Consider the following 13,264-nt stretch of genomic DNA (forward strand, 5'->3'; position numbering starts at 1 on the left):
AACCCAATATTGAACCCTTAGGACTAATGTCTTGTGCACACTGTCGAACATTCCGACCACAAAATCCGTCTGATTTTTTCAGATGGATTTTGTTCGAAACTGTTTTTGCATACACACGGTTGGACAAAATTGTCGGAAAATCTGATCGTTCGGAACGAGGCGACGTTCGTTGCGTACGATGGGACTACGTGGAGGCTAGCAGCCAATAGCTTTGGTCTCGTTTGCGTGGCACTTTGTCCGTCGGAATTCTCTACAAACGATCGGAAAAAGTCAGATCGGATTTTTTTTTGGTCGGAAAATTTTAGATCCTGCTCTCAAATTTTTTTCCCTCGGAATTTCCGATGGAAAAAGTCCGATAGAGCCCACACACGATCCGATTTTCCGACAATATAATCCGACCGGACTTTTTCCATCAAAATTTCCGACCGTGTGTACAGGGCATAAGACTGGGATGCCATTAAAGTTCATGTGTGTGTAAAGGCAGGTGTCCCAATACTTTTGACAATATAGTGCATATGCAGTGCTAGGTTAAAGTACTCTTAAAAACAATAGGCATCAATAGCAGTAAAGAAACCCAAAAAACATCTCAATGTATAAAAGCGAGGCATTCTTGGTATCTGTGTGCAAGAGCCCTAATAAGAAATGCATAAATATTCTAAATAAGACAGCACCATCTTTAAGGAGAAAGACGGGGGAGCTTTCTGCGAGTCATTATGGGCCCATTCAGTCTATAGCAGCCTGGTGCATTGCGTTATGTTGCACTTTAAGGAGGAAGTAAACCCTGTCAGATCTTTTTTGTGTGTCCTATTGTGGAGGTTTACTTTCACTTCCTGTGTCCATAGCCAAACAGGAAGTGAGAGAAAATACCTACAAATTAGGAGAATTTGGGAATAAGGGAATTTGTTGGGGACCTGCAGGTCACCAGAATTAGTTTCCCCAGTTAAAGATTTCCCCTCTATTACATTTCTGGGGGCAACACAAAATTAGGGATTTTTCCTTTACGTTCCCTGTCAATGATAATGGTAAACAGGATAGATAGATAGGGTAAATCTCCCTGATAGGGGCACAGCCAGCAATAAAAACTGACAAGCATTCTAATCCCTCTCCCACTCTATCCAAATTTTCCTTTAGTTGTACTAATCTTAGGAAAATTACAGTGGCGTTTCAGTCTCCTTCCGATACTTGCACGTGCAGCGAATGTTTTATAAGTAGATTCCTTGGAGTCTATGCACCTAGCAATAAAAAATATATCTAATGTTATGTCAGATACAACTAAGGCTATTGCCGAAACGCGTCAGTTTTATTGTTTTATTGTCACTCTGATGTACCAATAAATGACACTTCAAGGATTACAGTGTTACCGGCTCTTCTTACTACTATGCCAAGTAATATTTCATATTTAGTTGACTGAAAATAAATCAGACAAATTTAGAATTGTTTTTATTACTGTACATAATACGGGAAGAAAATACATGAAAATAACTGTCCACGTTCCCTTTAAATTAGCTTATTTATATCGAAAACTTGAACATGTCTGAAATAAAGAACAGAAATAAGAGGGAATTTATTACACATTCTGTACAGCATAACTCCTATCACTGTCAGTTAACCACTTGCTGACCTGCTCACGCCGATATATACGACAGCAATGTAGCACGGGTGCGCAAAACTAGCGGGCGCGTGCCAGCCTCGCGCCACGGGACTCGATGTCCGCTAGTGCCCCGCGAGATCGTGGCACGGAGAGGCAGAATGGGGAGATGCCTATGTAAACAAGGCATTTCCCTGTTCTGCCTAGCAACATGACAAGGATCTACTGCTCCAGTGATCGGGAGCAGTGTTCTCTGTCATGTTCTATTGAGCTCATCCCCCCTACAGTTAGAACATGCTGAGGGAACACAGATAACCCCTTGGTCGCCCCCTAGTGTTTAACCCCTTCCCTGCCATTGACATTTACACAGTAATCAGTGCATTTTTATAACACTGATCGCTGTATGAATGCCAATGGTCCCAAAATAGTGTCAAAAGTGTCCGATCTGTCCGTCGCAATGTAGCATTCATGATAAAAATCGCAGATCGCCGCCATTACTAATACATTTTTTTTTTTTATAAAAATGCCATAAATCTATCCCCTATTTGGTAAACATGATAGCTTTTCGCAAACCAACCTATATACGCGTATTGCGTTTTTCTTTTTTTGTTTTACCAAAAATATGTAGAAGAGCACATATTGGCCTAAACTGTGGAAGAAATTTGTTTTTTTTTATATATTTTTTGGGGGATATTTATTATAGCAAAAATAAAAAAATTGCTTTTTTTTTTTTTAAATTGTCGCTTTTTTGTTTGTTTATAGAGCAAAAAATAAAAACTGCAGAGGTGATCAAATACCACCAAAAGAAAGCTCTATATGTGGGGAAAAAAGGACGTTAATTTTGTTTTAGTACAATGTCGCACAACCACGCAAAAAAGGGCTTGGTCAGGGAGGGGGTAAATCCTTCTGGGGGCTGAAGTGGTTAAACTGAGCTCTTTTCAGTTTGATATCAGTAATATCACAACTATCTTTAGAGGTTTCTGGGGAATTCAGCTGCAACAAAACATTTTTTTTTTTTTTTAAGGCAGTGAGTTACAGAGTCAATTAAAGCCGATATGATAAAGATCAGCAATAATATCAAATGTCACATATGAGTCAGACAGAAAGAAAGCAGTTTCTGGATAGTAAACTATGATTCACAGATTACATGAGTTACGTTTAATGTACATCAGTTCAGGTTTTTTTCAAAGCCGGGTTTTCACCTAAAATGCTATGAAAGTTGTGGCAAACTGTTTTTTTTTTCTTATTTGTCTTCTTAAAGTCAGTGGCATGTTATATTGAGTCCGTTATTACCACTGTTAGAAATATATACACATTCAGTTAAAAGGTCAGTCCACCCAAATTGATATTTTAGTTGTAGATGGAGCTCGGTGATTTGGGTTAGCCCATGGCTTCTTGTATGTCTTCTTGATTAGTTCCAGCAGTGGACTTCCCCGGCAAAATTCTCATCTCTGTTCCTGGCCACTTGGGAGTTCTCAATGTTCTAGCACGTGCTTTGAGTGTTGAAGATAGTCCGGTAATATTTTTTATAATATAAAATAAATACAATTCCAGTAAGAACAATAGGAACCCTCCATAACATTCACAGCAGGTGTGTAGACCCAGGAAGGCAAAGAACAACTCTCACCAGTAAAGTCATAGAGGAATTATATGGAATTAAACAGAGAATACTGGTACTATCCAGGAAATATATTCAAATGAAGTAAATATCATAAAAGTGGGACCGATGCCTTCACATATAAACTTGCAAATGCAATACATTCAAAAAAGGTTACCTGGTCACCACCATATGTAAATATCTAAAATACACTTTTTATTAACAGGATTAATGCCCCTCTGCTGAGGCCATTACAGCAAAATGCATCATGGCCTGGTTTCAGAGCCATGTGGACCATGTGGACTCCTCTGAATGGTCCTGCGGCCTCCTGGGATATGTGATGTGTCCCAGAAGATTGGTGGACAGGGAGACCCCCAATTTTATTTTTTTACAAAGATGGCAGAGGAGGGGGGGGGGGGTGAAGAAAAGCAGAACATCACCTTTTTAGGTGAATTTCCACTTCAAGCTTAGCTTAATGAAGGGAAGCACATTACTATGGTCAATGTGACAACAAACGAGGAAAATAAATGCTGGCTATCGTCACCTAGCCCCAGACACCTGAAGAAGTCATTTGACCATGATATAACACATAGGATGGAGGTGACATAATTATACTACCTGGAAGTGATCAGACACAGAGGCGTCTAGAGCTGACTGCTAGCCTTCTTTAAAGTAGCCTTCTTTACAGCCAATCAATATGTCATGTGACCATTTTATCTAACTATGGATAGCTAATTTCTATATACTTGATATATCAAGCTCATAATAATTATATTCTTGAGTCAGATTATCAAGTTATATTAATCTATTGTGTCTTGAAAAAAATTCCAAAATATATATGGTGTAGTGTGATGCCTGTGGACTGCGTTTTAATATAGAAGATTCACTGATACACCATAAAGGTGGTCACTGTTCAAAGTATTTTTATGGACAGGTTCATTCCATGCAATACTACAAGAGACATTTTCATTTTTAGGCATGGTGGTTGTGATTTGAATTCTGATATTGTGTCTTTTAGACAGTGTTCATCTTGTAAGTGTAATAAAAAGTATATTTTAGATGTTTACAGACATATTTTGTCAGATGGTTTAATTTAAAAATGAAAATATTAGTTATGGGTGGACTGGCCCTTTTTGAAAACACTTTTGTGTCCATTGACTCTGAACATTTAGGGAGAAAATGTGGTTGTTGTGTCAGTGTCCATTGCAAAGGAGCCTCGCTTGCTTGGCTTGGCTGTTGACCATTCGGTAAATTTCTCCTGGCTCAGGCAGCCCAAGTCTTTAAAGAACTTGCACAGGTCATTTCTGAATTTGACCCCAATGATGACATAGAGGAATGGGTTGAGGACACATCGGAAGCAGGCAAGGCTGTAGGTAACATCATCTGCAACATCAATGGTCTTACTGATATCACAATCAGTGCTGTTATCAAAGGTCTTAATCAACATGACACTATTGTAAGGAAGTTGGAAGACCAAAAACACAATGACAATGGCAATGATGACTTTGATTGCTTTGTACTTCTCGAAGTTACGCACGCGGAGCAGTGTCATGATAATCATGCTGTAACAGAAGACCATGATGATCAACGGCAGAAGAAATCCAATAACCATCTGGGAAATCTTGAGTCCAGCACCAAGGCTCCGGAATTCAGCAACGAAAATGACACAAGTGTTCTCATCATTAATAGGTTTGACACCACTGTAGATCAACTCAGGGATAGACAGGAAGAAAGCACCAACCCAAATGCCAGCACTGGAGAGTTTACTGACCAACACTGTCTTGGACCGGTGACGGTGAGCAGAGGTGGCCAGAACAATAACAAAGTATCTTTCAATGCTCACGGACATAAGTATGAACATCCCACTAAAGAAGCTCATTTTGTAGAGGCAGTATATGACTTTGCACATGTCGTTGCCAAAAATCCAGGTCTGGACAATGCTGGCTGCCCAGAAAGGCAAAGTGAAGAGGAAGACCATGTCCGCTAGAGCCAAGTTCAGCATATAAAAATCTGTTCCGGTTTTCAGCCTATTGAAATAGACGTACCTCAGCATCACTAGGCCATTGCCTACCAGCCCTATCACGAAAATACATGCGTATATTATTGGCAAGAAGATGGCACGGAATCCACGGACATCTGCTTTCACACACACTTGCTCATAGCCGTTGTAATCTGGTGTAAAGTTACTATCTGCATCCTCTGGTGTAACGGTATCATTTTCCTGACCAATATCCTCGGCTATAATGGTGTCATTCTGCTGACCAGCACATATCTAAAAAAAAAAAAAAACATGAAAAGAAAACTTACATATGAGATAAAGGTATTGAAGTATTATGAGCTTAAATTGCCCCCTAAATTTATTTTAGCAGGGGCTAGTGGGTTGAATAACTTTCCAGGTTTTTACATCACAAGGAGACTCCGGGGGCAAGATACTGGCACTTCCGGGTTTGGGGGAGCACTTCTCCCCTCCTCAGCCTTTTATTTTTTCCCAGTGAAAGTTTCTTGTGACTGGCTGAGGTGGAGATTGATGTAATCCGCCTGGCTATCCACCTCGGCCATTAAGGCCACATTCACACCTGCATTTTTGCGCCACAGTAGGTAGATGCAAGGAAATCAGCAGGAGGTCCCAGTGCTTAGCTGCAGAAGGTAGCTTCATTGAAGACCCACAGATTGTCTGTGTCCAGGGTCGATTACTTGCAAGTAATCACCACATAGCAATTAGCTGTGGTAGCCAGCAGCCTGACATTGCTTTCATAGCTTGCTGGAACACCTCATTGATTTCCTCGCATCTACTCACTGTCGGCCAAAAACGCAGGTGTGAATGTAGCCTCAGAGGAACTCTTATGCCGCATACACACGATCAGATTTTCCGACAACAAATGTTGGATGTGAGCTTGTTGACGGAAAGTCCGACCGTGTGCTTGCTCCATCGAACATTTGTTAGACTTTCCGCCAACAAATGTTGGCTAGCAGGTCCTCAAATTTTCCGCCAACAAATGTTCATTGTAGGACTTTCCGATCATGTGTACACAAGTCCATCGGACAAAAGTCCAAAGTACAAACACGCATGCTTGGAATCAAGGATGAGCCAGAGGCGCTCGGTCTTGTAAAACTAGCATTCTTAATGGAGATATCACATCAGCTCGCCGTACGTCTACGTTCATAATTGTTGGCCAACATTTGTGTGACCGCGTGTATGCAAGACAAGTTGGAGCCAACACCCTTCGAACAAAAATCCACAGTTTTGTTGTCAGAAAGTCCGATCATGTGTACAGGGCATTACAGTATATTCATTTAGAAAAATATAAGGCTTTACCTAAATGACAGCAATGCAGTACAACTGACTCTCTATATCCGGGAGTAGAGGGGAAGTCTATTTTACTACTGCCAGAACACAGCATGGCTTACAGTATGTAGCACAAGGTGCTACAGTATTTTACAGCATACGCAGCAGCCAGTCTGTTCTGGCATGCAAATATGTCTTTGGTTCAAGATTGCCTAAACAAATGATTTAACCCTCCCTATGTGTTCAGTTGATCTTTGTCACCAGGATAGAAAGTGAGGGAAAAGCCAACATTTTGAGTTGCCACTAAAATAGAAATAGATGGGGACAGCAAGTGTTGGGAAAATATCACCAATGGAGATGCAGACAGCTTTAAAACTGACAAAAAATTACATTCAAATATTTATTTTACTCTTTTCAAAATACAAAAGGGATACATTGGTATCCCCCCTCTGCCTGCTGATTGGACAGTGAGGGAGCAGAACACACAGCTAAATCTTCAGTTCTGCTCACTCCTCCTGTCAGTGTTTTCCCAGTCTGCACATGTGCACACAGCAGAGCCTGATTGGTTCCTAGTGCTACCACCCCTGATTGTAGTCTGAGTGCTGCTCTACAGAGGATTATGGGAGGAGAATATCAAGACGGACTTAGGTACTAACACTGGTCGCATTAAAAAAAAATTGATGATTTTGTAAGTTAATACATGATTGCATTCGTGTTTTTTTTATCTGAATATGTCTAAATTGTTATTGATATAGAGTAGTAAGAGAAGCCAATGCATTCAGGTAAAACGGCTCCCCCTTTCTCAGGGCTATTGTACAGAAAAATGAAACATGATATAAGTAGCTATCATGAATAACATAACATTTTTCTGTGGAATATACATCAAAATAACATTTAAAAAAATCATAAAATATTAGGGCCTACATGGCACTTTCGCCCCCTTCCTGCCCAGGCCAATTTTTTAGCTTTCAGCTCTGTCACACTTTGAATGACAATTGTGCGATCATGCAATATTGTACCCAAATTAAGTTTTTTATCATTTGTTTTGAGACAGATAGAGCTTTCTTTTGGTGGTATGTAATTTGTAGCTAAACACATGAAAAAAATGCCAAAAAGTTAGAAAAATAAAGTTTTCTTTGTTTCTGTTATAAAATGTTGCAAATAAGTAATTTTTTATCTTCACTGATGTGCGCTGATGAGGACGCAATGATGGGCACTGATAGGCATCACTGAGCACTGATATGCTGCAATGATGGGCACTGATATGCTGCACCGATGGGTCTACACTTATTATCAGTACACTGATTATCAGTGTAAACGTGTGCTGTCACAGGAAAGCTGGTTATTGGCTTTCCTTTCTTCACACAGTGACAGCATTGAGGACAGGAAATGCCAATAACAGTCATTTGTTTACATGGGATCAGCTGTGATTGGACACAGCTGTTCACATGGTAAAGAGCCAATGACATTGGCTCTTTACCATGTGACATTGACTCACAGTGCATCACTCAGTGTCCGAATGATTGCAGAGACAGTAAAGAAAAAATTGGACTAGGTTAAGGATTACTGGATACCACAAGGTTCAAGCAATGAGAACATAAGCATCATCATTGCAAAACAGCTTGTTTATTAATAGCTTAAGCAACAATAAACCTGCCAATCTGTTGCTATTATTTGACAACCACATATGTGCTAAATACAATAAATAATGACACCTATTTAGTAGCTTGAACTGTCACTTTCAAATTGAATTGCAGCCCTTTCCAAGATGCTACAATAGCAAATGGTTACACATTGACTGGAGGTCAACTCAGCCTTCTGATATACACCGATCAGCCATAAGACTATGGCCCCAGACAGGTAAAGTGAATAACATTTGATTATCCCATTACAATGGCATCTGAAAGTGAGTCAAGCCCCATACACACTATCATTTTTTCTGCTGAGTTTTTCCTTCAGATTTACCAAAACCATATAATATGAGGTCAAACCTTAGGGCCGCGTACACACGGGCGGACTGTTCGCCCAACCTTGTCCGCTGAACAGTGTTTGGGCGGACAGTCCGCCCGTGTGTGGGCTTTCAGCGGACAGTTTCAGCGGACAGTTGGACGGACAAAGTCTTTCGGAAATTCCAAAAAACTGTCCGCTGAAACTGTGTTTGAGCGAACAGTCCGCCCGTGTGTAGGCTACTTTCGAAATGAGCAAACTGTTCCCGCTCGGAAAGTCCGCCCATTTCGAGCGCGTGTACAGGTAGGCGGGGCCCGCGAAGGAGACGTCGCGGGCTCCGCCGCCTGGAATGGGCTTAAAGGGGAACCCCAACGCCGAAAAAAAATCAGCGTGGGGGTTCCCCCAAAGTCCACACCAGACCCTTGTCCGAGCACGCTACCCGGCCGGCCAGGAAAGGGGGGCGAGCGAGCGCGCCCCCCCTCCTGAGCCGTACCAGGCCGCGTGCCCTCAACATGGGGGGGTGCCTTGGGGAAGGGGGGGCCGCGCGGCCCCCCCACCCCAAAGCACCTTGTCCCCATGTTGATGAGGACAAGGGCCTCTTCCCGACAACCCTGGCCGTTGGTTGTCGGGGTCTGCGGGCGGGGGGCTTATCGGAATCCGGGAGCCCCCTTTAAGAAGGGGGCCCCCGGATACCGGCCCCCCACCCTATGTGAATGAGTATGGGGTACAATGTACCCCTACCCATTCACCTGTGAAATAAAGTACAAAAAAAAACACAACACAGGGAAAAAATATTTTATTGCACAGCTCCGGGGGTCTTCCGTCTTCGGGGGTCTTCTCGCCGGACTCCTCCGCTATCTGTGTGTAGCTCTTTTACTAGCGGAGGAGTCCGGCTTTCTTCCTCCCCGCCGCCGGCCTCTTCTCCCGACTTCGGGGGTCTTGTCCCCCTCTTCGGTTCTTCTGCCGGGCCACCGCGCCTTCTTGTAGCTCTTTTGCAGGCGGTGGCCCGGTCTTCTGTCGCCGCTGCCTTCCGTTCTTCTGTCGCCGCCTTCGGTTCTTCTGCCGGGCCACCGCGCCTTCTTGTAGCTCTTTTACAGGCGGTGGCCCGGTCTTCTGTCGCCGCTGTCGTCGCCGCCGCCGCCGCCTTCCGTTCTTGTTCTTCTTCTTGTTGTTCTTCTTCTTCTCCTGGAGATGTTGACTCGACGAGCTCTCCGGCCGGAATGCCAGGGACACGCTCCGCTGGCACTTATATAGTGACAATGGGGCGGTGTCACATGGTATATGTCACATGGGTTGGTCACATGGTGACCCCGCCCCCTTACGATGTCATAGTCCCCATGTGACATCAACCCATGTGACCAACCCATGTGACATATACCATGTGACACCGCCCCATTGTCACTATATAAGTGGCAGCGGAGCGTGTCCCTGGCATTCCGGCCGGAGAGCTCGTCGAGTCAACATCTCCAGGAGAAGAAGAAGAAGAACAAGAAGAAGAACAAGAACGGAAGGCGGCGGCGGCGGCGACGACAGCGGCGACAGAAGACCGGGCCACCGCCTGTAAAAGAGCTACAAGAAGGCGCGGTGGCCCGGCAGAAGAACCGAAGGCGGCGACAGAAGAACGGAAGGCAGCGGCGACAGAAGACCGGGCCACCGCCTGCAAAAGAGCTACAAGAAGGCGCGGTGGCCCGGCAGAAGAACCGAAGAGGGGGACAAGACCCCCGAAGTCGGGAGAAGAGGCCGGCGGCGGGGAGGAAGAAAGCCGGACTCCTCCGCTAGTAAAAGAGCTACACACAGATAGCGGAGGAGTCCGGCGAGAAGACCCCCGAAGACGGAAGACCCCCGGAGCTGTGCAATAAAATATTTTTTCCCTGTGTTGTGTTTTTTTTTGTACTTTATTTCACAGGTGAATGGGTAGGGGTACATTGTACCCCATACTCATTCACATAGGGTGGGGGGCCGGTATCCGGGGGCCCCCTTCTTAAAGGGGGCTCCCGGATTCCGATAAGCCCCCCGCCCGCAGACCCCGACAACCAACGGCCAGGGTTGTCGGGAAGAGGCCCTTGTCCTCATCAACATGGGGACAAGGTGCTTTGGGGTGGGGGGGCCGCGCGGCCCCCCCTTCCCCAAGGCACCCCCCCATGTTGAGGGCACGCGGCCTGGTACGGCTCAGGAGGGGGGGCGCGCTCGCTCGCCCCCCTTTCCTGGCCGGCCGGGTAGCGTGCTCGGACAAGGGTCTGGTGTGGACTTTGGGGGAACCCCCACGCTGATTTTTTTTCGGCGTTGGGGTTCCCCTTTAAGCCCATTCCAGGCGGCGGAGCCCGCGACGTCTCCTTCGCGGGCCCCGCCTACCTGTACACGCGCTCGAAATGGGCGGATTTGCCTCCTCCTTACGTGGGCCAGTCCGTTCATTTCAAAAGTTGAGCGAACTGTTTGGCAAACAGTTCGCTGAAACAGTCCGCTCGTGTGTGGGCAAGTCCGCTCATGCAAATTTTGAGCGGACTGTTTGCCGAAACTGTTTGACGAACAAGGTTGGGCAAACAGTCCGCGCGTGTGTACGCGGCCTAGGAGTTTCAATTTGTATGCAATCAGGCAGACCCTCGCACTACATGGTTTTGGTAAACCTGAAGGAAAAACTCAGCAGAAAAACTAATAGTGTGTATGGGGCTTAAGTGAACAACTCGTCCTTGAAGTTAAGGTGTTGAAATCAGAAAAAACGGGGAAGCATTTGAGTGACTTTGACAAGGGGAAAATTGTGCGGGCTAGACAACTTGGTCAGAGCAACTCCAAAAACACAGCTCTTGTGGGATGTTCCCGGTCTGCAGTAGTCAGGACTGACCAAAAGTGGTTCAAGGAGGGAAAACCAGTGAACGGCGACAGGTTCATGGATGAACAAGGCTTATTGATGAACGTGGGGAGTGAAAGGTGGCCTGTGTAGTCTCATTCAATAGGAGAGCAACTGTAGTTTAAATTGCTGAAAAAATGAATGTTGGTTCTGACAGGTGTCAGAACACACAGTGCATCACAATTTGTTGTGTATGGTGCTGCAAAGCCTCAGGCTAGTCGAGGTGGGAAAATACCATATTATTTACAGAAAACAATGACTTAATACAGTATCATTATAGATGCAGCTCATTGATGATATATTCATCTTTGGGTAAGGAGTAGGACAGAGAACCAAATTGGAGAAATGAGTAATAGAACTGAATGTCATTACTAAAGGTTTATATGTATCTTACAGTGAAACTTTTCAGTAAAAGATTTTAAGCAAGAAAGTCTGATTACATATAAAAGATTAAGATCCAAAAAATAAATGGAAAAGCAAAACGAGAGCTATAGAATCCTTGTTAGGTACCGCAAATTGATGCAAGAAGATTCCATAACTGTTATGAGAACATACTTGGCTGAATCCTATCATTGTTTTAATATTTTTTTTGTAGCCAATTTTGGCCATTAATATTGTAAGACAGAGTTATCAAGCTTGATTTACCCATACAGTAAATTATTCAAGTATAACATACAGAAGAAGAAAAGAAAATTAAAGGAGAAGTACAGCCAAAGCTTGTTTGGCTGTACTACTTCTGTGGATCACAGGAGTAAACATCGTTCTGCACTCCTGTGAGACGATTTCAACAGACAGCGGGCTGAAGCCCGTTGTTGCCTGACATCATAGAGCCAATGCAGGCTGGTGCAAGATCGTGACAATGAAATTGGGATCCGCCGACAACCCTGGACTGGCACCTGGCCTAGCTGAGAGCTTGAGTCAGCTGCTCCCACCCCCAGTCTGACAGTCACCAGCTCTCTGCTCACTGAGCTCTGATAACCGAGTGATCAACGGTGTTTGATCGCTCAGTTATCAGTCTTAAAGCTGGCAGGGGACAGATGCAGGATCGGAACGATGCTGCATCCACCTAGGTAAGTATAATTCAAAAAAAAAACTAAAAAACATACTTCTATTTCAAAGCTGAGTTGCACCCAAAAATATAACTTCCTTTTAAGTGAAGGCGACCCCCTGACATGCCACATTTTGCATGTCATTTTTCTTGGGGGGGGGGCGGATACCCTCTTTTTGGAGTCATCCAGCTCCCACTTTCTCCCAGGGCTCCTCTGTGCCAAAGAAAGTTCCCCTTGCCCCCTCCCCTCCGCAATCTTCTGGGACACGTCACGTCCCAGAAGATTGCCCGGCCAATCACAGCGCGAAGAGGAGGGGGAGGGGAGTGGGGTTTTGTTCACCCGCATCCTTGGACCATGGGACAGGTGAGTGTCCAATTATTAAAAGTCAGCAGCTACACTTTTTGTAGCTGCTGACTTTTATATGGGTGGAACTCCACTTTAAGGACCTATTTGTAAATAGCCATTTGGAAAAGACAAACAAAAATTACCCAAGCTGGATACCTCTGTGTCCCAAAGGGACCTTTAATAGGGGCACTGAAAGGTCTGTCCTTATATACCTACAGTAAAACATTTCTTATACCCTAAAATTTACAACCCCAATTCCTAAAAAATTGGGATGCTGTGTAAAAATTTACATAAAAACAGAATGCAATGATTTGCAAATATTATAAACTCATATTCACAATAGAACATGAAAAAAATATCAAATGTTTAAACTGAGAAAATGTATAATTTTAGGAAAATAATAAGGCCATTTTGAAATTTATGGCAGCAACGTATCTCAAAGTTTAGACAGGGCTATGTTTACCACTGTATGGTATCCCCTCTTCTTTTAACAACAATCTGTAAATGTCTAGGAACCGCTTGAGACCAGCTTGCATTTGGGAGGGAAATGTTGTCCCGTTCTTGCCTTATATAGGATTCCAGCTGCTCAACATTTGTTGTATTTTTG

General features: G+C 44.1%; 1 protein-coding gene across 1 annotated transcript in view; it reads right to left on the bottom strand.

Annotated features, from left to right (window-relative positions):
- Positions 1–1,279: 1,279 nt before the first annotated feature.
- The window catches only part of CCR7 (C-C motif chemokine receptor 7), a 38,518-nt gene continuing 26,533 nt past the window's right edge, over positions 1,280–13,264 (bottom strand). Inside the window, exon 3 of the mRNA XM_077459857.1 lies at positions 1,280–5,457. Coding sequence (XP_077315983.1) covers positions 4,354–5,457 — 1,104 coding nt within the window. The 3' untranslated portion in view covers positions 1,280–4,353. The remainder of the gene's footprint in view (positions 5,458–13,264) is intronic.

The sequence above is a fragment of the Lithobates pipiens genome, unplaced genomic scaffold (assembly GCF_037356315.1).
Source record: "Lithobates pipiens isolate NorthernLeopardFrog02 unplaced genomic scaffold, aLitPip1_a1.2 Scaffold_28, whole genome shotgun sequence".
NCBI lineage: Eukaryota > Metazoa > Chordata > Amphibia > Anura > Ranidae > Lithobates > Lithobates pipiens.